This window comes from Ranitomeya imitator, chromosome 2, assembly GCF_032444005.1.
Source record: "Ranitomeya imitator isolate aRanImi1 chromosome 2, aRanImi1.pri, whole genome shotgun sequence".
Lineage (NCBI taxonomy): Eukaryota > Metazoa > Chordata > Amphibia > Anura > Dendrobatidae > Ranitomeya > Ranitomeya imitator.
Window position 1 is genome coordinate 513,898,178 of NC_091283.1, and position 26,531 is coordinate 513,924,708.

Below are 26,531 nucleotides of genomic sequence, written 5' to 3' on the forward strand. Positions count from 1 at the left end.
GGTCAGCTGGGTCCAGTACTGAGGCTTATTCTTGGCCAAAGGAGTAGCATCAATTCCTCTCAATGGAATAGGACACTGCAAGGGCTCCAAGAAAAACCCACAACGCCTAGCATACTCCAAGTCCATCAAATTCAGGGCAGCGCCTGAATCCACAAATGCCATGACAGAATAAGATGACAAAGAGCAGATCAAGGTAACGGACAAAAGAAATTTTGACTGTACCATACCAATGGTGGCAGACCTAGCGAACCGCTTAGTGCGCTTAGGACAATCAGAGATAGCATGAGTGGAATCACCACAGTAGAAACACAGCCCATTCAGACGTCTGTGTTCTTGCCGTTCAACTCTGGTCAAAGTCCTATCGCACTGCATAGGCTCAGGTTTATGCTCAGATAATACCGCCAAATGGTGCACAGATTTACGCTCACGCAAGCGTCGACCGATCTGAATTGCCAAAGACATAGACTCATTCAGACCAGCAGGCATAGGAAATCCCACAATGACATCCTTAAGGGCTTCAGAGAGACCCTTTATGAAAATAGCTGCGAGCGCACCTTCATTCCATTGAGTGAGTACTGACCACTTTCTAAATTTCTGACAATATACCTCTATCTCATCCTGACCCTGACGCAGAGCCAGCAAATTTTTCTCTGCCTGATCCACTGAATTAAGCTCATCGTACAGCAATCCGAGCGCCAGGAAAAACGCATCGATATTACTTAATGCAGGATCTCCTGACGCAAGAGAAAATGCCCAGTCCTGAGGGTCGCCACGTAAAAAAGAAATAATGATCCTAACTTGTTGAACTGGGTCACCAGAGGAGCGAGGTTTCAAAGCCAGAAATAGTTTACAATTATTTTTGAAACTCAAAAATTTAGTTCTATCTCCAAAAAACAAATCAGGAATAGGAATTCTTGGTTCTAACATAGAAATCTGAACCACAAAGTCTTGAATATTTTGTACTCTTGCCGTGAGCTGATCCACACATGAAGACAGACCTTTAATGTCCATCGCTACACCTGTGTCCTGAACCACCCAAATGTCTAGGGGAAAAAAAAGGCAAAACACAGTGCAGAGAAAAAAAAAATGGTCTCAGAACTTCTTTTTTCCCTCTATTGAGAATCATTAGTACTTTCGGCCTCCAGTACTGTTATGATAAGGTAATTCAGTACCACAATGGACATAGAAGTCAGAGCACATACAGTGACCTGACAATAACCCAAAAACATAGAACGAGCTCTGAGACGTGGGAACTCTGCTGACCGCAATCCCTAATCCTCTCCAACCACACTAGAGGCAGCCGTGGATTGCGCCTAACGCTCCCTATGCAACTCGGCACAGCCTGAGAAACTAGCTAGCCTGAAGATAGAAAATAAGCCTTCCTTGCCTCAGAGAAATACCCCAAAGGAAAAGGCAGCCCCCACATATAATGACTGTGAGTTAAGATGAAAAGACAGACGTAGAGATGAAATAGATTTAGCAAAGTGAGGCCCGACTTTCTGAACAGAGCGAGGATAGGAAAGGTAACTTTGCGGTCAACAAAAAACCCTACAAAAACCACGCAAAGGGGGCAAAAAGACCCTCCGTACCGAACTAACGGCATGGAGGTACACCCTCTGCGTCCCAGAGCTTCCAGCAAGCAAGAAAACAATATTAAGCAAGCTGGACAGAAAAAATAGCAAACAAAATAGCAAAAGCAGAACTTAGCTATGAAGAGCAGCAGGCCACAGGAACGATCCAGGAGGAAACAGGTCCAATACTAGAACATTGACTGGAGGCCAGGATCAAAGCACTAGGTGGAGTTAAATAGAGCAGCACCTAACGACATCACCACATCACCTGAGGAAGGAAACTCAGAAGCCGCAGTACCACTCTCCTCCACCAACGGAAGCTCACAAAGAGAATCAGCCGAAGTACCACTTGTGACCACAGGAGGGAGCTCTGCCACAGAATTCACAACAGGTTCCTCAAGGATCAGTCCTAGGCCCCCTCCTTTTCTCTTTGTATACTGCCCCTATTGGACAAACAATCAGTAGATTTGGTTTCCAGTACCATCTCTATGCTGATGACACCCAATTATACACTTCTTCTCCTGTTATCACGCCGACCATTTTATTAAACACCAGTGATTGTCTTACCGCTGTCTCTAACATCATGTCCTCCCTCTATCTGAAACTGAACCTGTCAAAAACTGAACTCCTCGTGTTTTCTCCCTCTATTAACCTACCTTTGCCTGACATTGCCATCTCCGTGTGCGGGTCCACCATTACTCCAAAGCAACATGCCCGCTGCCTTGGGGTCATACTTGATTCCGAGCTTTCATTCACCCCCCACATCCGATCACTGGCTCGCTCTTCTTATCTGCATCTCAAAAACATTTCTAGAATTCGCCCTTTTCTCTGATCGCCCATGACGGCACCACGAAGGGCACCACGGAGAGAGGGGATCCGCCCACCAAGGACAGGAAACCTACGGATAAAAAGGCGGTACCACTCTCCTGCATTAGTTGGTTTCCTGTCCTTGATGGGAGACCTACGGACTTACCAGTTCGACGTTGGAATTCCGGGGCCAACCAGTCCAACTCAGGCAGCTGGGGTCCCTCTGCCTCGGCTGGGGTGGTGACCCGAAGCACCACCGCTGGGGGCTAGTGGGCCTCTAGGGTGAGTGGGGGAGGTGACAAGGAGTTTGCGGTCACCTCCCCAGGTAAGATGCAGCAGCGGCAACATCCATGGGGGTCCCTCTGTGGTTGCGGGAGGTGCGGCGCGGCCCTCCCCTAGCACGCGTCAGCCTGCACACTGCACTGCCATCGGGCATGCAGAGCCGCGCGGTAGGGTCTGCATAGGACCGGGGGTGCCGGTCAGCAGCGCCATATCTGCACTCTGGGCGGCTATCTTGAGAGTATGCCCGGAGTTAAGCTGGTCTCGCGAGACGCTGGAGGAACCCGACTGCGCAGGCGTCGGCGTTCGGCGCTCCTCGCCGTTGTCTGGGCTGCGCAGGGACGCCGATCTGACGCTTGTGCGTTCCAAAGGCGCCGCAGAAGTGTCTGCGCAGGTGCCGGCGTTCAACGCTCCTCGCCGTTGGCTGAGCGCTACTGCGCAAGCGCCGGCGTTCAACGCTCCTCGCCGTCGGCTGAGCGCTACTGCGCAGGCGCCGAAAAAAAAAAAAAAAAAGGCGGGAGCTTTAAAAGGGAGAATCTACTTCCTCCCAGTGGCTCTGCAGTATATCGGCAAGAGCCTTAGGAGCTACTAGTTGTCGCAGCAGCAGCGCAGCACGCGTTATTGACAGCAGACCAGCAGCAGTATGAGCGACCCGGCATCTCCCTTGCCTGAATCACCTCCACGTATAGCATCGCCGCAGCAGCAGCAGCAAAAGAGGCGACAGCAGAAAGGTCACCAGGACACCAGCAAAGAACGCCAAAGGTATCAACACAGCAAGGAGTCCAGCACGGCGTCGGGGAAAAAGCCAGAGGCAGAGAATCCCCAACCGGTATTTATGGGTCCTGGAGGTGGTAAGTTGATCTTCGTGAAAGTTAGAGACAGTAAGATTATTATTTGTCTCTTTTTAGGGGAGGAAAAGCGTAGGTAAAACAAAGCACAAAATCTGTGCCATCTGTAAAGAGGATCTTCCACCCGCATGGGAGAAGCAGCTATGTAATTCCTGCATACAGCAGACTGTATCCGAAAGCCTGCCCGGGTTTGCAACAGATCTTAAAAACCTGATTAAAGAACAGGTGGAAGACACCTTTAGATCCCTTAAAAGGGGAAAAAAACGGAGAAGGACCAGACACAGGTCCCCGTCCCCAGTCTCTAAATCTGACAGCGATAGTGCAAGTTCAGTATCCTCCGACTCCTCCTCCTCATCTTCATCATCCACTTCTTCCTCAGGAGGTCACAATTGTTTCCTGCTAGAGGACACCGATGGCCTCATAAAGGCAGTGAGGAGTACTATGGGATTAGTAGACTCCCACCCTAAAAAGTCAGCACAAGACATCATGTTTGGGGGCTTAGAGCAAAAAAAGAGAAGAGCTTTCCCGCTTAATGAAGCAATTGCAGCGTTAATTAAGAAGGAATGGAAAAAACCCATGAAAAAGACTCTCCTAACTCCAAAAAGGAAATACCCCTGCGAGGATGAATCCTGCTCCTTTTGGGAAAAAGCCCCCAAATTAGATGTAGCAATAGCTAAAGCATCAAAGAAATTCGCTCTCCCGTTTGAGGACATGGGGGTCCTAAAAGACACTATGGACAAGAAGGCGGACGCCTTCCTCAAGGGCTCTTGGGAGTCAGCGGGAGGAGGCCTGAAACCGGCAGTGGCAGCAGCTTGCACATCCCGCTCCCTAATGATCTGGTTAAATCAACTAGAGGGTCAATTAAAGGGGAAAACTTCCCGAGACTCGATGCTGAAGACGTTACCTGTAATAAGGGGAGCTGCGGCTATTCTGGCTGACGCCTCGGCAGACTCTATCAGATTAGCTGCCAGGTCAGCAGTGTTTGCCAATGCGGCCAGGCGTGCCCTCTGGCTTAAGAATTGGCCTGGCGATCTGCAAACAAAAACAAAACTGTGTACTATCCCCTGCGAAGGAGAGTTTTTGTTCGGTTCCACATTAGACGACATCTTGGAAAAAGCAGGGGACAAGAAAAAGTCCTTTCCCTCTCTAGGTCTCCCCTCTTACCGGAAGCCCTTTTGGAACAAGAGGTTTTCCCGCAAGAACCCTGGGAGAGGCCAGGGAAAGTGGGAGGATAAGAGGAACAAAAACAAGGGGTTCATCTTTAACAAAAACCCCAGCGATAACAAGAAACCTTCTCAATGAAGGTTCACCCCAGGTGGGAGGTAGATTATCTCTCTTTCTCCCAGCCTGGAAAAAGATCACCTCCAGTTAATGGATTCTGAATATTATAGAATCAGGTCTGAGGCTGACATTCAAAAGACGCCCCCGTCCCTCTTTTACGATGACATCTATAAGATCTTCGGCAGAAGAACAGCTGGCACTGGAAAACGAGGTCATCGGGTTAGTAAAAAAGGGAGTACTCCTGGAGGTTCCCCCACAAGAAAGAGGGCAAGGGTACTATTCCCCTCTATTCCTGAGGAAGAAACCAGACGGTTCCTTCAGGACCATTATAAATCTAAAAAAACTAAACGATTACCTGGAAGTTCAAGCATTCAAGATGGAAACGATAAAATCATCTATCAAGATGTTGTTTCCCCAATGCTTCATGGTGGTCCTGGACCTAAAGGACGCATATTATCACGTCCCAATACACAAGGATCACCAGAGATTCCTCAGGATGGCAGTTCACATCAGGGGAGTCATAAATCACTTCCAATTTTCAGCTCTACCATTTGGTCTTGCCATAGCCCCGAGGGTTTTCACAAAGCTGATAGCAGAGGTAATGGTTCACCTCAGAGAAGAAAATACCCTAATCGTTCCATATCTGGACGATTTCTTGGTGATAGGCTCGTCCCCGCAACATTGCGAGGATCAACTGGCAATAGTGATACATTCCTTAAAGAATCTGGGTTGGCTAATAAACATAGAAAAATCCAGACTAATGCCTTCTCAGGTCCAGGAGTACTTGGGTCTCACTCTAGACTCCAAAAAGATGGAATGTCGGCTCCCGGAGAACAAGATACAAAAACTAAAAAGTTTAGTATCGAGAACCCAATCTCTCCCCTCCATAACACTCCGTCAGGCCATGTCCCTCTTAGGCTCTATGACCTCTTGCATCCCCGCAGTCCAGTGGGCCCAATTACATTCAAGAGATCTTCAATGGCAGATATTGTCGGAGCAAATCCATCTAGGAGGGCATTTAGACGGGCAGTTAACTCTATCTCCTCGCACCAGTCACTCTCTGACATGGTGGAAATCGCAGGAAAATCTTTCCCAGGGAGTCCCATGGGTAATTCAGATCTCGAAAGTCCTGACTACGGACGCAAGCCCTTCAGGGTGGGGGGCTCATCTGGGCGACCTTGTAACCCAGGGCATTTGGTCTCCATCTACAGTAAACAAATCCTCCAACATGAAGGAGCTCCTTGCAGTAAAATATGCCCTTCAGGAATTCTTGGGGGTCCTTCACTCTCACCATGTAAGAGTAATGTCGGACAATCGGGTGGTAGTATCTTACCTAAATCACCAGGGGGGTACCCGTTCCAAAAATCTAATGGAAGTGACCAAATCAATCCTGCAAATAGCCAAGAGCAACCTCTTATCCCTAACAAGCCTACACATAAGGGGAGTAGACAACTACAAAGCAGACTTCCTCAGCCGGTCCAGCCTAAAACAGGGGGAATGGGAACTAAATCAGATGATATTCACCCAGATCACAGAAAGATGGGGTGTTCCCAAAATAGATCTCTTTGCGAGACATCTAAACAAAAAAGTAACCTCCTTCTGCTCCCTATCTCCCCTGGGGAACCCAGTAGCTGTGGACGCTTTCCTGATATCTTGGGGTCACCATCTGGTCTATGCCTTTCCTCCTCTTATTCTGATTCCAGCAGTGCTGAGGAAGATTCGGGAGGACGGGGCGCTGGTCATCTTAATTGCCCCGTTCTGGCCGAAGAGACCTTGGTTCTCATGGATGAGGAAGATGTCAATATCCGACCCTTGGGTATTGCCAGACCACCAGGATCTATTGTCGCAAGGCCCAGTCTGTCACCCTCGAGTCAAGAACTTGCACTTGACAGCTTGGCTTTTGAAAGGAAATTATTAGAAAGCAGGGGGTTCTCTCCAGGGTTAATTTCAACTCTGTTACAAAGTAGGAAGCCGGTTACAACAAAGCAATACGGCAAAGTATGGAAAAAATTTCTGTCTTCTTCAGGTGAAAAAATAGGGAAAGAAATTCCCCTTGCTTCCATACTAGAATTCCTACAAAATGGGTTGGAGATGGGTTTAGCCACTAGCACCCTAAAAGTTCATGTGGCGGCATTGGGAGCTCTATTTAACTTTGACTTGGCTTCAAATAGGTGGGTCTCTAGATTCATCAGGGCGGCAGGAAGATCAAGGCCTCTTCCAGTAAAAGTTGTTCCTCAATGGGACTTAAACTTGGTCCTTAAAGCCCTGACTAGTCCGCCATTCGAACCATTACACGAATCTACAATAAAAAACCTATCTCTCAAAACAGCTTTATTAGTCGCCCTTACTTCTGCCCGTAGGGTTAGCGATTTACAGGCTCTCCCAGTTAACCCTCCTTACACACAATTTCTAGAGGATAGGGTCATTTTAAAAACAGACCCAGCATATCTCCCGAAAGTGGCTTCAAAATTTCACAGGTCTCAAGAGATATCTCTCCCCTCCTTCTGTCCCAATCCTAAAAATAAGGAGGAACAAACACTACATACACTAGATGTAAGAAGATGTCTCTTACATTACCTAGAAGTCACTAGAGAGAGTAGGGAGGATTCCTCTCTGTTTGTGTGTTTCCAGGGTCCCCGGAAGGGGAAAAAAGCATCTAAAGCCACCATAGCAAGATGGATCACGGACGCCATCAGTCTCTCATACTCAGCAAGTGGGATGTCCATTCCCGGGGAGGTTAAGGCTCACTCAACAAGGGCAGTACCGACTTCCTGGGCGGAGAAGGCTGGAGCTTCCATTGACCAGATATGTAGAGCTGCTACCTGGTCCTCACCATCCACATTCTATAGGCACTATAGATTGGACCTAATCTCCTCTTCAGACCTTACTTTTGGTAAAAGGGTTCTGGAGGCAGTGGTCCCTCCCTGAATGTACTATCTATGCAGTTCTCTCCGTGGTGCCGTCATGGGCGATCAGAGAAAAATATAGTTCTTACCGATAACGGTATTTCTCTGAGCCCATGACGGCACCCGTACATTCCCTCCCTTCACTTGTGGGTGCTCACATCAAAATAGTGCCATAGTCTACTCATAGTTTTAAAGTCACGCGGTATCTAGTTATGATAAACAGTTAAAATTAACAAATGTTTAGTAGTCTCCCATCGTTCTCTATGTAAAACAACTGATGCAGGAGAGTGGTACCACCTTTTTATCCGTAGGTTTCCTGTCCTTGGTGGGCGGATCCCCTCTCTCCGTGGTGCCCTTCGTAGTGCCGTCATGGGCTCAGAGAAATACCGTTATCGGTAAGAACTATATTTTTCTTACTTTCGACTCTGCAAAAACTTTTACTGTTTGCGTTTGATACCGTGCCGCACAAGAGGTTGGTACACAAAATGAGAATGCTTGGTCTGGGGGAAAATGTGTGTAAATGGGTTAGTAACTGGCTTAGTGATAGAAAGCAGAGGGTGGTTATAAATGGTATAGTCTCTAACTGGGTCGCTGTGACCAGTGGGGTACCGCAGGGGTCAGTATTGGGACCTGTTCTCTTCAACATATTCATTAATGATCTGGTAGAAGGTTTACACAGTAAAATATCGATATTTGCAGATGATACAAAACTATGTAAAGCAGTTAATACAAGAGAAGATAGTATTCTGCTACAGATGGATCTGGATAAGTTGGAAACTTGGGCTGAAAGGTGGCAGATGAGGTTTAACAATGATAAATGTAAGGTTATACACATGGGAAGAGGGAATCAATATCACCATTACACACTGAACGGGAAACCACTGGGTAAATCTGACAGGGAGAAGGACTTGGGGATCCTAGTTAATGATAAACTTACCTGGAGCAGCCAGTGCCAGGCAGCAGCTGCCAAGGCAAACAGGATCATGGGGTGCATTAAAAGAGGTCTGGATACACATGATGAGAGCATTATACTGCCTCTGTACAAATCCCTAGTTAGACCGCACATGGAGTACTGTGTCCAGTTTTGGGCACCGGTGCTCAGGAAGGATATAATGGAACTAGAGAGAGTACAAAGGAGGGCAACAAAATTAATAAAGGGGATGGGAGAACTACAATACCCAGATAGATTAGCGAAATTAGGATTATTTAGTCTAGAAAAAAGACGACTGAGGGGCGATCTAATAACCATGTATAAGTATATAAGGGGACAATACAAATATCTCGCTGAGGATCTGTTTATACCAAGGAAGGTGACGGGCACAAGGGGGCATTCTTTGCGTCTGGAGGAGAGAAGGTTTTTCCACCAACATAGAAGAGGATTCTTTACTGTTAGGGCAGTGAGAATCTGGAATTGCTTGCCTGAGGAGGTGGTGATGGCGAACTCAGTCGAGGGGTTCAAGAGAGGCCTGGATGTCTTCCTGGAGCAGAACAATATTGTATCATACAATTATTAGGTTCTGTAGAAGGACGTAGATCTGGGTATTTATTATAATGGAATATAGGCTGAACTGGATGGACAAATGTCTTTTTTCGGCCTTACTAACTATGTTACTATGTTACTATGTTTCACTTATTCATTCTCGTCTGGACTATTGTAACTCTCTACTAATTGGCCTCCCTCTTACAAAACTCTCCCCACTCCAATCTGTCCTGAATGCTGCTGCCAGGATCATATTCCTCACCAACCGTTACACCGATGCCTCTACCTTGTGCCAGTCATTACACTGGTTACCCATCCACTCAAGAATCCAGTAAAAAACTACTACCCTCATCCACAAAGCTCTCCATGGCTCAGCACCACCTTACATCTCCTCTCTGGTCTCAGTCTACCACCCTACCCGTGCCCTCCATTCCGCTAATGACCTCAGGTTAGCATCCTCAATAATCAGAACCTCCCATTCCCGTCTCCAAGACTTTACACGTGCTGCGCCGATTCTTTGGAATGCACTACCTAGGTTAATACGATTAATCCCCAATCCCCACAGTCAGGTACGGACTGGGGCTGAAATTCAGCCCTGGCATTTGAAATCACACAGGCCCATGTTTTCTCCATCTCCAAGCACCAGATGGGATATATTACTAATATTACCCTGGACAGAGGGAAAACGAGATTTACTACAAGACCAATATGTTTGATGATACCTGTGGCCTACTGGGGTAAGTGACGAGTCAGCGACTTTGTGCTCCGTCACAACTCTTAACAGTATGGGTGTCCTGATAACACAGATTTTGTTAACAATGCAGCAGCAAGGCAGCCCACAACCAGACCGGCCCTTCTGGCATTTGCCAGAATTGACAAATGGCCAGTCCGGCCCTGCCCACAGTTTTAAGCGTGCCCTAAAAACTAATTTGTTCAGATTGGCCTACCACATCAACGCATTAACCTAACTATCCCTGTGTGGCCCATTAAAAAAAAAACATAATCAGGTTCCTCGCAACATGTTCTCATACACTTTATGCAGTTATTAGCCCTCTGTGTCTGTACTGCTACATACTTAGGCAGTTAACTGGTTCATGCAGCTTTACATGAACACCAGAGCCTTACATTATGGCTGGTCCGAATAACTAAAGCAGTTGTTACCATCCACCTCTCGTGTCTCCCCTTTTCCTCATAGTTTGTAAGCTTGCGAGCAGGGCCCTCATTCCTCTTGTTATCTATTTTGAACTGTGATTTCTGTTATGCTGTAATGTCTATTGTCTGTACAAGTCCCCTCTATAATTTGTAAAGCGCTGCGGAATATGTTGGCGCTATATAAATAAAATTATTATTATTATTATTACAGATGTATGAGCAGTATTGAGATTGGTAAAATCATGATCATGGTCATGATCACAGAATCATCAAAAGTTTTGTTGCAAATAGTCAAAAGGGTCTTAAAAACAACTGGTTGAGAAAAAAAGACGCACATTAGCTGCAGAGGATGTGAGAAGAATCAATCGTCATGTAACCAGGAACCCATTACCCTGCAGTGCAGTCTTATTCCTGAACTACAACCTCCCTGAGGCCCAAGAGTAATGATAATAATCATTTTTATTTCTATAGCGCCAACATATTCTGCAGCACTTTACATTACAAAGTCAACTTGTACAGACAATAAAGACATAACAGAATAACACATCATTCAACAGATACCAAGAGGAGTGAGGACCCTGCTCGCAGACTTACAATCGCAAGGTGTTCAGTGCTCAAATGACCAAGACATGGCCAATGTAAGGAAGGCTGAAACCTGACCACCACTGAATAAGATGCGGTACATAATTTGAAATGTCAAGACTGGGCCAAGAAATATCTGAAGACAGACTTTTCAAAGGTTTCATGGACTGTTTAGATGAGAGCAGTGGCATAACTGGTTTCTGATGGGCCCGATGCAAGATTTGGACAGGCGCACAATATCCAAAATAAATTACAAATATATATGCACTATCCATCCTGGTATATATGTCTCCCATCCTGGAAAATATATCCCCCATCATAGTCAACCATAAAGTATAATGCACATTCCATAGTCCTCAGACGCACATTCATATTAAGTGTATTGCTCCGCACAGATCCATCGGTCTGTGCGCCACAATACACGCTGATAGCCAGTCTGAGGCCAGCAGCTGACTTCAGAGTGCATGTGACTGAGGGCACATGGCAGTGTCGTCATGCGCTCCAGTGGCATGCTGAAGTCAGCTGCCGTCTTCAGCAGAAGACGCGTGCGGCGGGGGAGCGAAGGGAAGGTGAGTATTTTTAAATCAGTGGCCATACTACTACATGAATGACTATGGGCTGTGCATTATATTTTATGAGTGACTATGGGATGTGCATTGTACTTTATGGATGACTATACGGTGCATTATGCTTTATGGGTGACTATGGGATGTGCAATATACTTTATGGATGATTATGCGGTGCATTATGCTTTATGGGTGACTATTGGATGTGCATTATACTTTATGGGTAGTGGGTGTAACTAGAGTCAGATGGGCCCTGGTGCTCTGCCAGCTCCACAATAACCCAAGAAAGATCATTAGCTGCCACCACCAATTTATAGGCCAACTGGACACACGTTACAAGTAGCATATGGCTTCATGGTGCGATATATTTGCCTCTGAAGGTCGCAGGCGATAGATATTGACAATATATTTTTGTCATGAGTTAACCGTTACCCAGAGACCACGCGTGACCTGGTTCGCACCATCTATCAGACTGTTATTTGATTGGATGAACTCCAGTGACCCCATGGTAATCTGAGTGGATGCGTTCTGTTTGTCCCTTCGCTACGACGTAAAAAATCTATATCTCGTAAGTCTCGGATTGATACAAACCACAATATTTTTACCTGTACCCCGTAGCCGGATTTTCTACAATCTGTTCCTGGGACAGCATACTTCTCCACCTCTTGTAAGCGTGTCCTTTTCTTATTGGGTTCCCAGAGAAGACTTTTCAAGTGTGATTACCTGGACACTGCAGGGAGTCCTAGCTTCAAGAGGAACATGAATGCCTAGTTCTTCCTATCATAATTAGTGTTAATTACTTTTTCTGTCCCTAGCCATAATTGTTTTCCGCTTCCCGGTATTCTTAGACCTTTGTCCCTGATGTTCTGTGTGAGGAGGGGGGGGAATTGAATGTGCCCGCCCAGGAAATGTCTTATGGATTTTAATTTTTCTCTTTGACAAACGGAGACAGACCTTCTCTTCGATTCAGACACCCGCAAGGTAGATATGGGGTACTGCTATGGCCTGGTATTATTAAAGATGAGCTAGTTGGACCTTTTCAGGTTGAAGATGGACTCAACATCAACTCCCAAATCTACTGCCAGTTTTTAGAAGACATTTTTTTTCAAGTAGTGGTACAGGAAAACGTCTGCATCTTTCAAAAAAAGTATAATTTTAATGGAGGACAATGCTCCTTCATTGCAGCATCGAAGTTTCCACTGCTCTGCTGTCAGTAATGACTTAAAGATGAAAGAAGGATAACATGTTTCCTTTCTCACCTGACCTAAACACTATTGAAAACTTGTGGGCTCTACTTAAATGGGAGATTAAGGGCTTGTTTTCACTTGCGAGGAACACGTCCGTGTCTCGCATGTGGAAACGAAGCTCTGGTGCCGGCACTGTGGAGCGGAGCGTGCGGCCGCATAGCAACATATGGAGCCGCACGCTCCACTCTGGAGTGCCGGCGCCAGAACTTCGTTTCCACATGCGAGACACGGACGTGTTTCTCGCATGTGGAAACAAGCCCTTACAGTGAAGGAAAGCAGTCCCACTCTGAACAGTATCTGGAAGGCTGTAGTTGGTGCTGCCCAAAAAGTTTATTGTCAACAGACTAAGAGCCTGACAGACTCCTGGATAGAAGGCTTATGACTATTAGGCTGGGTTCACACTGCGTTGTGTGAACCCATTTAATGGACTACATTACACCGCGGCATAACGCGGTGTAGCGCAGTCCGTTAATGCCGCCATTACTTGCAATGGCGAACGCATCGCTAGCGCATGCCCACAATGGGCGTGCGCTAGCGATATGCCGTCATTGAGTGACGGACCCAAGACGCAGGCTGCAGCGTTTCCGAGTCCGTCACTGCTAGCGCAGATGGAGCTAGCAGATGCTCCATCTGCACTAGCGCAGTGCCAAAGTCGGCACTTGCGTTAGTGCAGTCCGTTTAACGGATTTGTTGAACAGACTGCACAACGCAAGTGTGAACCTTTTTTTTTAAAAGTCACAAATTAATTTTTGTTCATTTTGAGTTGTTTGGTCATTTTTGTTCTCACTTAAACAGATGAAAAAAAATTGAGATGGAAATATTTACGTTTTTCATTTAGTTGCATAATAAATCTGCACACATATTCTCCTAAAAAATACAAAACCTCTCTTTAAATATTCAGGTTTATTATCCTTTTGGATTGACCAACAGCACTGTAGTTGTTCAATAATAAAATTAATAATCAAAAATTCAAATTGCCTATTAGTTCTGCACATAGTGTGCTTGCCAACAGTATCGATTTTGCCAAGACATTGCCATCTCTTGGGCCAAAAAAGGGGTGAGACTCAAGGAAGCCCCAATCTAAAAATAGCATTTTGAGGATTTGCTACCTATCCTATGGGTTGGGATTACTGCCCTAGTTTTGACCTTCAAAATGTTGACATATTAAAGGGGTTGTTCAAAATTAGAAAAACATGATTTTTTTTCTCTTCCAAAAACAGCACTAAACCTGTCTAGCAGTTGTGTGTACTATTGCATGTTAACCCTTGATTCAGTAGCAAGTGGGGATGACATTTAGGATCTGGATTGTTAGTATGGCAATAATTTGCTGCATTTTTTCCTGCAGCTTCACAATAGTCAAGAAAAAGAGGAGCAGCTGGGAGAGATGGTGCGTGCATGTGAAAAGATGTGCGCCGAAAGGAGTGAGCTGCACGAGGAGTTAAGTGAAATGGTGAGTGTAAGGCACTGGAAGGAAATACATGGGGAGAGGAGATAGAAGCAAGGACAGTGTAATAGTACAGGACTACATAAATGTCCATCAGAGTATGTTTCTCCATTGTGATTAGCACTTGGGCTTTTTTCTCTATAATTTGGATATAAGCCTTGCTGTGTTATTTCATATCCTGTAGAGACGAGTAAAATGTACTGTACTGTCTTCCCATAAATGTCAGGGCTGCTCTGTTTACTCAGGAAATTATTTTGAAGTTGTTCATTGCATTGCAGTCAATCTTCTGAAAGGTGATTTCTAATTTCATAGGTTTAGCAAATAACCCAAGCAATGTAACGTACTGTACAGCAAAAAAGTCAATGTCGGCATCTGACAATCGAATCAAAAAAATGAAAGAGCAGATCAGTGTGTGCACTGACAGATAATACAGCTGTATCTGCTCACAATGTTCTCTTCTAGGTTCTTTGACCTTTTAAAGATGAATGCAGATAGTTGTAGCAGTGAGTGCTAAACACAATGCCACCCACCAAACCACAGATTGAGGGGGCTGTAGTTTGTTTCCAGTCAAGTAGGTGGTGTGATATGAGGGAGTATTTGCCTCTCCATGATCTCAGCAGATTAGTGACATCTAGAGCTTCTTGACTTTGGAATGGTGCTAATTGACTAAAGCTACAAAAGATATCTGATGGCCGATCATTCGTTCAGTGGACAGCTATCCCTCAAAAGTCAATCCCGAACATGGTTACTTAGTTTAGTTGGGCTTTCATGGTTTTTCAGTGGGAAAAGAGTAACACCTCGGGAGACACCCATAAACATCAGATAGCTGGCAAGTGCCACCAAAATTGGTGTGTTCAGCTTTTATTTATTGTACATGGAGGTCTTTATAGGAAAAGTGACATTACCTTATAATTTGCCACCTACCTGACAGAGATTGTGCCACTTCTGGATCTGTAGTTCTGACTAGAGATGTGCGAACCCGAATAGTAAAGTTCGGCGTCCGTACCAAACACCAACTGTTCAGGCATGGACACCAAACATGGACTTCACCAGGAAGTCTGTGGTACTGTTCGGGTTCGGCTTCCCCGAACACTGGGTGTTTGTCGTGCTGTCATGTGCATGACAGTGAGGCAAACACTAATTCTGATCAGCGGTGAAATCATCACCGCCGTCAGACACCCGCAGCTCCCACGCTGTCAAATGACAGCTTGAGTGCGCAGCTATGATCGGAGGTATAAAGTTTACCTACGGTCATTGGTGTCGGCTGACGGGGCTACTGCTCCCATCAGTCGACGCCTTCTTCCGCTAATAACAGCGAGAGCAGAAGTGGCTAATGGGAGTATTCATCAACTGGTGCCAGTGCACTAAATAATTAATAAATAAAAAAACAAACACGTGGGTTCGCCTGTATTTTTGATAACCAGCCAGGCAAAACTCAACTGCTGGGAGCTGCATCCCTAAGCTGTCAGCAAGGTTGGCTATCAAGAATAGAGGGGTCCCCACACCGTATTTTTAAATGATTTGAATAAATATTAATACAAATGGCGAGAAGTCCCCCACATTTTTGATAACCAGCCTTGCTATAGCAGACAGCTGGGGGCTGGTATTCTCAGTCTGGTAAGGGGCCATGTATATTGACACCCCCCAGCCTAAACATAGATGCGCCGATTCTGGTGCTTTGCCGGACTCTTCCCACTTGCCCTCTAGCGGTGGCAAGTGGGGTTCATATTTGTGGGGTTGGTGTCACCTTTGTATTGTCAGGTGACATCAAGTCCACGGATTAGTAATAGAGAGGCGTCTATAAGAGACCTATCCATGCACATTGCAGCATGGAAAACACTGGATGTTCAGGTCCCCCCTTAAAGTGAATGGGGTTCGGGTTCAGGTTCGGGTATCGTTCTGGTACCTGTGTTATGATACGGTGGTCTAGGAGCAACATGGAACGAGCTCTGAAGGAAGTGGTAACTGTACTGACCACAGTCCCTAAGCTCAACACAACACTAGAAGTAGCCGTGGAATGCTCCTAACTCTCCGTAGGCATCTCGTCACAGCCTAAGAGCTAACTACCCCTAAAGAAAGAAGCAGGAAAGCTATCTTGCCTCAGAGAAAATCCCCAAAGGATAGATTAGCCCCCCACAAATAATAACTGTGAGTGGAGAGGGAAAAGACATACACAGAATGAAACCAGGATGAGCACAGGAGGCCAGTCTAGCTAAATAGATAGGACAGGATGGAATACTGTGCGGTCAGTATAAAACACTGCAAAAATCCACGCAGAGTTTACAAAAAATCTCCACACCTGACTAAAGGTGTGGAGGGCAAATCTGCCTCCCAGAGCTTCCAGCAAGACAGAATTAATTCACACTGATAAGCTGGACAAACATAGAAAGCACAGAATAGATAAGTCCACAATCTATGGACAGAAAAGAGCAAGCAAAAACTTAGCTTTGCTGAACTGGTCAGGATAACAGGGAACTCCAAAGAGATGTGAATCCAACCAGGAACCATTTACAAGTGGCACTGGCTGAAGAAAGAGCCAGGCCTAAATAGCAGAGCAGAAGAGACGATAAGTGGAGGCAGCTGATGACAGCTAACTCCAAGGAGCAGCCATAACACTAGAAACCACAAGAGGGAGCCCAAGATCAGAACTCACAAAAGTGCCACTTACAACCACTAGAGGGAGCCCAAGAGCGGAATTCACAACAGTACCCCCCCCCTTGAGGAGGGGTCATCGAACCCTCACCAGAGCCCCCAGGCCGATCAGGACGAGCCAAGTGAAAAGCACGAACCAAATCGGTGGCATGGACATCGGAGGCAACAACCCAAGAATTATCCTCCTGGCCATAACCCTTCCACTTGACAAGATACTGAAGCCTCCGCCTCAAAAAACGAGAATCCAAAATCTTCTCAACCACATATTCCAACTCTCCCTCAACCAACATCGGGGCAGGAGGGTCAACCGAGGGAACAACGGGCACCACATATCTCCGCAACAAAGATCTATGGAAAACATTATGAATGGCAAAAGAGGCTGGAAGAGCCAAACGAAAAGACACCGGTTTAATAGTTTCAGAAATTTTATAAGGACCAATAAACCGAGGCTTAAACTTAGAAGAAGAAACCTTCATAGGAACATGACGAGAAGACAACCAAACCAAATCCCCCACACGAAGCCGGGGACCAACACACCGATGGCGGTTAGCAAAACGTTGAGCCCTTTCCTGAGACAACGTCAAATTGTCCACCACATGAGTCCAAATCTGCTGCAGCCTGTCCACCACAGAATCAACACCAGGACAATCAGAAGGCTCAACCTGCCCAGAAGAAAAACGAGGATGAAAACCAAAATTACAAAAGAAAGGTGAAACCAAAGTAGCCGAACTAGCCCGATTATTAAGGGCAAACTCGGCCAACGGCAAGAAGGACACCCAATCATCCTGATCAGCAGACACAAAGCTTCTCAAATAGGTCTCCAAGGTCTGATTAGTTCGCTCAGTTTGGCCATTAGTCTGAGGATGAAACACCGAAGAAAAAGACAAATCAATGCCCATCCTAGCACAAAAGGCCCGCCAAAATCTAGAGACAGACTGAGAACCTCTGTCAGACACAATATTCTCCGGAATGCCATGCAAACGAACCACATGCTGAAAAAATAATGGAACCAGATCTGAGGAGGAAGGCAACTTAGGCAAAGGTACCAGATGGACCATTTTAGAGAACCGGTCACAAACAACCCAGATAACAGACATCTTCTGGGAAACAGGAAGATCCGAAATAAAATCCATGGAAATATGCGTCCAGGGTCTCTCAGGGACCGGCAAAGGCAAATGCAACCCACTAGCGCGGGAACAGCATGGCTTGGCCCGGGCGCAAGTCCCACAGGACTGCACAAAAGCACGCACATCGCGCGACAAGGAAGGCCACCAAAAGGACCTAGCAACCAAATCTCTGGTACCAAAAATCCCAGGATGACCAGCCAACACTGAACAATGAACCTCAGAAATTACCTTACTTGTCCATCTATCAGGAACAAACAGCTTCCCCACTGGACAGCGGTCAGGCCTATCAGCCTGAAATTCCTGAAGCACCCGCCGCAAATCAGGGGAGATAGCAGAAAGAATCACCACCTCCTTAAGAATGCCAACCGGCTCAAGGACTCCAGGAGAATCAGGCGAAAAACTCCTAGAGAGGGCATCAGCCTTAACATTCTTAGATCCCGGAAGATACGAGACCACAAAATCAAAACGGGAGAAAAACAGGGACCATCGAGCCTGTCTAGGATTCAGCCGCTTGGCCAACTCGAGGTAAATCAGATTCTTATGATCGGTCAGGACCACAACGCGGTGTTTAGCTCCCTCAAGCCAATGTCGCCACTCCTCAAACGCCCACTTCATAGCCAACAACTCCCGATTGCCGACATCATAATTGCGTTCCGCAGGTGAAAACTTTCTGGAAAAAAAAAGCACACGGTTTCATCAAAGAACCATCAGACTCCCTCTGAGACAAAACGGCCCCTGCCCCAATCTCAGAAGCGTCGACCTCGACCTGAAAAGGAAGAGAAACATCCGGCTGACGCAACACAGGGGCAGAAGTAAATCGGCGTTTAAGCTCCTGAAAGGCCTCAACAGCCTCAGAGGACCAATTCGTCACATCAGCGCCTTTCTTCGTCAAATCAGTAAGGGGCTTAACCACACTGGAAAAGTTGGCAATGAAACGGCGATAGAAATTAGCAAAGCCCAAAAATTTTTGAAGACCCTTCACAGATGTGGGTTGGATCCAGTCATGAATAGCTTGGACCTTAACAGGATCCATTTCTATAGACGAGGGAGAAAAAATAAAACCCAAAAAAGAGACCTTCTGAACTCCGAATAGGCACTTAGACCCCTTCACAAATAAAGCATTATCACGAAGGATCTGGAACACCATTCTGACCTGCTTCACATGAGACTCCCAATCATCGGAAAAAATCAAAATATCATCCAAATATACGACCATGAATTTATCAAGATAATTGCGGAAAATATCATGCATGAAAGACTGGAACACAGATGGAGCATTAGAGAGCCCAAATAGCATCACAAGGTATTCAAAATGGCCTTCGGGCGTATTAAATGCAGTTTTCCATTCGTCACCCTGTTTAATACGAACAAGATTATATGCCCCTCGGAGGTCAATCTTAGTAAACCAACTAGCCCCATTAATCTGAGCAAACAAATCAGTAAGCAAAGACAAGGGGTATTGGAATTTGACCGTGATCTTATTAAGAAGACGATAATCAATACAGGGTCTCAAGGAGCCATCCTTCTTAGCAACAAAAAAGAAACCCGCTCCCAATGGTGACGAAGAGGGCTGAATATGTCCCTTCTCCAAAGACTCCTTAACATAACTCCGCATGGCGGCATGCTCTGGCACAGACAGATTGAAAAGTCGGCCCTTAGGGAACTTGCAACCAGGAATCAAGTTAATAGCACAATCACAGTCCCTGTGCGGAGGAAGGGAACTGGACTTGGGCTCATCAAATACATCCTGGAAATCCGACAAAAACTCAGGGACCTCAGAAGAGGGGGAAGAGGAAATTGACATCAAAGGAACGTCACTATGTACTCCTCGACAACCCCAACTAGTCACCGACGTAGTTTTTCAATCCAGCACCGGATTATGTTCCTGTAACCATGGAAATCCCAGTACAACAACATCATGCAGGTTATGCAACACCAGAAAACGGCAATCTTCCTGATGTGCAGGAGCCATGTACATAGTCATCTGTGTCCAGTACTGAGGTTTATCCTTGGCCAAGGGTGTAGCATCAATACCCCTCAAAGGAATAGGGCTCTGCAAAGGCTGCAAGGAAAAACCACAGCGCCTGGCGAATTCTAAGTCCATTAAGTTCAGGGCAGCGCCTGAATCCACAAATGCCATGACAGAAAAGGACGACAATGAGCAAATCAGGGTCACAGATAAGAGAAATTTAGGCTGTATAGTACTAATGGTAACAGACCTAGCGACTCTCTTAGTACGCTTAGGGCAATCAGAGATAACATGAGCCGAATCACCACAGTAAAAACACAGCCTATTCTGACGTCTGAATTCCTGCCGTTCTATTCTAGTCAAAATCCTATCACATTGCATAGGTTCAGGACTTTGCTCAGAGGATACTGCCATATGGTGCACAGCTTTGCGCTCACGCAGACGCCGATCAATCTGAATGGCTAGAGACATAGATTCACTCAAACCGGCAGGCGTAGGAAAGCCCACCATAACATCTTTAAGGGTTTCAGAAAGACCTTTTCTGAAAATAGCAGCCAGAGCCTCTTCATTCCATTTAGTGAGCACAGACCATTTTCTAAATTTCTGGCAGTATAACTCTGCCGCTTCCTGACCTTGACACAAGGCCAACAGGGTTTTTTCTGCATGATCCACAGAATTAGGTTCGTCATACAATAATCCGAGCGCTTGAAAAAATGCATCTACATTCAATAATGCTGGATCCCCTGTTTCAAGAGAAAAAGCCCAGTCTTGAGGGTCACCACGCAGCAAGGATATGATGATTTTCACTTGCTGAATGGGATCACCAGAAGAACGGGGTTTCAAAGCAAAAAACAATTTGCAGTTATTTTTAAAGTTCAAAAACTTGGATCTGTCCCCAAAAAACAAATCAGGAGTAGGAATTCTAGGCTCTAAAGCCGGAGTCTGGACAACATAGTCCTGGATACTCTGTACTCTTGCAGCAAGTTGATCCACATGAGAAAACAAACCCTGAACATCCATGCCAAAGCATATATCCTGAACCACCCAGATATCAAGAGGAAAAAAAAGACAAACCAGAGCACAGAAAAAAAATGGTTCAGAACTTTCTTTTCCTTCTTTTGAGATGCATTTAATTCATTTTTGGCCACTTGTACTGTTATGATACGGTGGTCTAGGAGCAACATGGAACGAGCTCTGAAGGAAGTGGTAACTGTACTGACCGCAGTCCCTAAGCTCAACACAACACTAGAAGTAGCCGTGGAATGCTCCTAACTCTACCTAGGCATCTCGTCACAGCCTAAGCGCTAACTACCCCTAAAGAAAGAAGCAGGAAAGCTATCTTGCCTCAGAGAAAATCCCCAAAGGATAGATTAGCCCCCCACAAATAATGACTGTGAGTGGAGAGGGAAAAGACATACACAGAATGAAACCAGGATGAGCACAGGAGGCCAGTCTAGCTAAATAGATAGGACAGGATGGAATACTGTGCGGTCAGTATAAAACACTACAAAAATCCACGCAGAGTTTACAAAAAATCTCCACACCTGACTAAAGGTGTGGAGGGCAAATCTGCCTCCCAGAGCTTCGAGCAAGACAGAATTAATTCACACTGAGAAGCTGGACAAACATAGAAAGGACTGAATAGATAAGTCCACAATCTATGGACAGAAAAGAGCAAGCAAAAACGTAGCTTTGCTGAACTGGTCAGGATAACAGGGAACTCCAAAGAGATGTGAATCCAACCAGGAACCATTTATAAGAGGCACTGGCTGAATAAAGAGCCAGGCCTAAATAGCAGAGCAGAAGAGACGATAAGTGGAGGCAGCTGATGACAGCTAACTCCAAGGAGCAGCCATACCACTAGAAACCACAAGAGGGAGCCCAAGAGCAGAACTCACAAAAGTGCCACTTACAACCACCGGAGGGAGCCCAAGAGCGGAATTCACAACATACCTGTACTCAAACTTTTTGTAACTGTTCGGCCGAACCCACCTGACCCGAACATCCAGGTGTCCGCCCATCTTTAGTTCTGATTGGTTGTTTAGTAAAGGCGGTGTATAAGCCCCTATATATATTAGATTGCTGGTAAAGATGCTAGGATCTACCACCATTAATCTAAATTACATGGGAAAAGCAAAATCCTAACTGGAATATAAGAAACTAGAAGCCCTACACGGGTATGAAATGGTGGAGTATAAAAATACGGTTTAATAATATAGCGCTGCTAAGAAAATTAAGTTGACAACCAGGGAGATAGTTTTGTTAGCAGGACCTGGGCACTGAGTGAGAAGAATGACGAGGTTATAAGTAAGCGAGATGCTGTACGCTTGTGTGGAGCGAGGAAAAGGCAATTGTGGGGACGGCGTATGGGGAAATGATGGATACACAAGAAAGCAGCGAGCTAGGAAGTGTGTGGGAGGGGAATGAAGAGAGAATGAGATGGGAGATTATAGTAGGAGTTTAAGAGCAAGGCAATAGCTTGTCTGTAAAACATGAAATGCCAAGTGTGGGAGAGGGGCACAGAGGTGATCCACTCACTGTCAAATCCTAAACAGAATATTGCCCCACCGGAAGCTATGGTATAATGATTGCGTGGAAAAAAACATTATAAATAGCAGCTTGGCTAAGATGACACAAGTAAAAGTAATATTGATATTCAGTGAGGAATAAAAAAGTCTCTGTGGATACAAACAATCCTTAGTGGGTAAAAATAAACATGTGGATTTGTATATAAAACAAAACGATACATAATATCCACAGATACACAGTTCAGTGTTCCATGTATTTCCTCCCTGCCCACTAAGGCTTGGAATACGGCACATTCCCAAGTGGCTGGAAATATATTATTCTAGGATGTATGCATGGGCTATCTAAGTGATGTCTATGTAGCTTCTATACAACATGCTATATGATCTACAGCAGAATATTATGTCATTGTCAATTGGGCAGCGCTGGGGTCCTGGGCTCAAATCCCACCAGGGAAAACAACTGCAAGGAGTTTGTATGTTCTACCCGTGTTTGTGTGGGTTTCCCCCGGGTTCTCTGGTTTACTTCCACACTCCAAAGTCACACTCCAAAGTCATACTGAATGGGGATTTTTATTGTGAACCCAAGTGGTGACAGTGATGCTGATGTCTGTAAAGCCCTGTGGAATATGATGGTGCTATGTAAGTAAATATATATGTATATAGTCCTCTCTGCACATTTAAGCATCCTGTAGAACAGTATCCTAAATCAACCTATTTGCAATTTTTCCCATCTTAGACATTTCTGAAATATCCATAGGATGTACTATAATTGTCTTAAAAATGTGAGTCCCATCCCAGAGCTATCTCCACAACATGATTCCTCGAAATGTTGTCCCAACTGGTAAAATGGCCATGCATTGCCAGAGTGAAATATCCTTTAAGCGAGTTATCCACTGTCCTATTAGATGGGGAAACGAGTAGTTCTCTTACTTGATTTTAGTACACCCTTTATTGCTACATGGTGTTACAGCAGGGGAAGTGTGGGCCTGCTTAAAGCTGGACCCCTGATGACCAGTTCATTGTTTGGGGCAACTCATTTCTTTTTTCTTTATCATGTTGTATCCTACAATAGAATACATCTGCATAGTTGGCATTGGTAACATGGTCGTTTTTCTCTGCATCGGTTTTCATAAATATCTTGTCTATTTTCTTGATAACTTTGTTCAAAAATTTAGAAAAAATATGACACAGAAGAAAAATGTGGTAGGAATGAACCAGTCTGTGCATCTGAGCCAAGGGGTAGCAGATGGCGATGGCATTTTGTAGTGGTGTTAAAAGCAAAAGAGATGGCAGAGTAAAGAGCAAAGTTTTGCTCGAGCGGATTCCAATTTCTATATAACATATGACAACATGTTCCTACACTATGTGCAGACATACACTGCGAATGCCGCATACAATATTTATAGGCAGCATTATAAGTGTACCCCTCCTGAGTAGAGATGAGCTTCGTGTGCTGTAGGGGTTGCTTGATATGTTATACATGTGCATCTATGTATTACAGAAGGGCCTTGTTCTGAGCCATGTTGCCCACATCCAGTCTCTGGAGCAGCAGTTACAGATGTGTGCCGAGCCGCACCCGTTCCCAGGCTCTGCCCTCTCAGACCCTGATATGCAGTATTTGTCTTTGCATCGCGGACCAGATATCCCACATGGTGAGTCAGTGACATGTAAAAACGGGGAGGTATACAAAGGGGTGCACAAAAATGAGACCTTTTTCCTGGTGTCCCCTTTCTTTTCTAACATATTTTGGTAACATTCATGGATAAAAAAAATTATGAAATCAATTTCCCACCCCTAACCTACCATTCTTCCTTCTGTGGCATTGCTTATATCTTGATCTGAGTTAGTGTAAGGGGATGGCTTCACTATGCCCCCTATACTGTTCTAACATGGTCTGTTACTGGTAATAGGTAATGGTAAATAGTTAGGTATTGTCCATCAAATTACAGAGATTTTACTCTGTACTCTAAGTTCAAGATTGCCCACTGGAGCCAAGAATGAGGGGCACCAAACCCATGTTTTCAAGACAAGTACTATGAGAATGTACCATCCTTTTCCATAGGGATGAATGGGGGTATCAGAAAAAAACAATTGTCATCCCAAAGGTGAAGGAATCTGCCAGGAGGTTTTGACTATGTAATCTGAGGACAGCATGAGATAGGGGTTAAAACACTGAATTAAATGATGTGTCACTCATCAGATTGTGTGCTGTTGTTTACTTACAATGAAGGTTTGATCACTAGGAGATTATCATTGATGGGACATGCTGCCTCATGCCAAGTTATCCGACCACGCCCCCTCCAGTGATAAGCAGCTCACTGTCAATAGACTTTGTACACAGAGAGTCTGGTGTGGGTTGGGGCAGCTTCTTCAGCTCTGCTTTATTCCACATCTAAGAATGCTGATTGTATCACAACTGCTACATACAGTAAACTAAGTGATACATCATTGGAATCGGGGTCTCTTTTCCTACATTATGCTGCTCTCAGATGAAGAAACAAAAAACCCAGGGAAAGATTCCCTTTAAGCCATTAATGGTTCTTGAATGTTAGTGTTTTGACCTTGTAGTATCACACTACCTTCTTCATACTTAGCAATACCATAGCAGCTCACCCTGAATTTACTGTCTCGACATTTTCTTGAGTTTCCTCAATTCCTAAATTGTGCCAACTTTTCTTGAAAACACAATATAGAAAATTGTATTGTGATATTATAACATCACAGCTTTAATTCCCTCATCGTAATGATGCCTTCTGATATTGGGATTTTTACTTTGCCTATCTTCAGACTTTTTGAAAATGAAGTCTGATTCTCTCTCACTCTTCTAATACAATTAAACCTGACGTCACTTGCAGTATCTCAACATTTCCTTCTTGGCATTTTATCACTATCTTGTGGACTTTTCACAACCATTCCAAATGTTTTGCCCTTTTGTGTGTGACCTTGTTATAATATCTTCATGCTGCCCTAAAAACAGATAAAAGCAAAAGTTGTCATTGTAACCAATATCTTCTTCTTTGCCAAGTCTTAGAACATCCTTTGAGCTGGCAGGCTCCCCGCAGCTTAGATTTACAACGCGATATGGCGGCACAGAGGAGAGACGCTGAGCTAGAAGAGGCCAAAAGAGACCTGCAGAATGCTCAGCGCAGGGAGAAGCAACTGAAGGAAGATATCTTGCGTCTTGAAGAGGAGCTCAAACAACTTCAGGAGACCCGGGAGCAGGTAAGGAGAGGAAAGGCTCTGCCTAAATTTGTTTACAAAATGTTGTTAATCCAGCCATTTTATCTCATCTCTGCCCTAAAACCAAATTTACTCAAACTGAAAACAGGAGTAATCTGAGCCGGACTTGTTGAAATGGATCTGTTGTCTGACATCCCCATTTAAAAGACTATGGTTGTCAGGTAGAGTATCACTGAAAAACTAGCCCAATATAACGCTGGGCTAACAGCAGAGAAGGAGGAAACATGCTTGCCTGCAGTCCTGCCAAACATTTCCACATACCAGGCTCCATTGAAATTTTTACACATATTTAGGTAAGGAACCTATATTAAAGTTACAAATGTGTACCCTGAAGAGGATGACATCTGCCAAGTGCGTGAAGACTATATGGATTATATGAGAAGACTCTGGGAGTAACAATCCAGGTGCATTTAATATAACCGTAATAAAAAAAAGACTTGGACCACACATCCATAACTTACACATTGATCTATTGCAGCTAAGCAAAAATGTACAAAACTGAACACTAGGGGGCGATTCATCTAAGCTTTTCCACTAGAATACTGCCATAAAATGCTTTGAAAGGTTGTAAACTTTTTGTGCACCTTGGAGTTGCACAAAAATGTTTGCAACTTTTGGCATTTTCATTTTGAAACTGCTTGTGTAAAAATGGGAGCAATCAGGGCATGTCATGGCTGCACCCAAACATCAAATTTATTAAAAGTGCCTATGTACTTTAATGCAGAATGTACTATAATGTACTTTAATGCAGAAATTATACTCCAGTCTCTGACTGGAGTAACTTTTCTGGTGAGGTGCACGACCACAAACACTATGCGTACGCCACATCATACTCCAAAGATCTCTTCATTA

At 45.0% G+C, this 26,531-nt stretch overlaps 1 protein-coding gene across 2 annotated transcripts in view; it reads left to right on the forward strand.

Annotated features, from left to right (window-relative positions):
* TBKBP1 (TBK1 binding protein 1) overlaps positions 1 to 26,531 on the forward strand; it is a 115,095-nt gene that overhangs the window by 41,368 nt on the left and 47,196 nt on the right. For both annotated transcript variants that reach the window (XR_011318383.1, XM_069751712.1), the window contains exons 3-5: positions 14,065 to 14,169; positions 23,941 to 24,091; positions 25,465 to 25,661. Coding sequence is in view for 1 of the 2 variants with exons in the window: in XM_069751712.1 (XP_069607813.1) it covers positions 14,065 to 14,169; positions 23,941 to 24,091; positions 25,465 to 25,661 (453 nt within the window). In the remaining variant the exon portion in view is untranslated. The remainder of the gene's footprint in view (positions 1 to 14,064; positions 14,170 to 23,940; positions 24,092 to 25,464; positions 25,662 to 26,531) is intronic.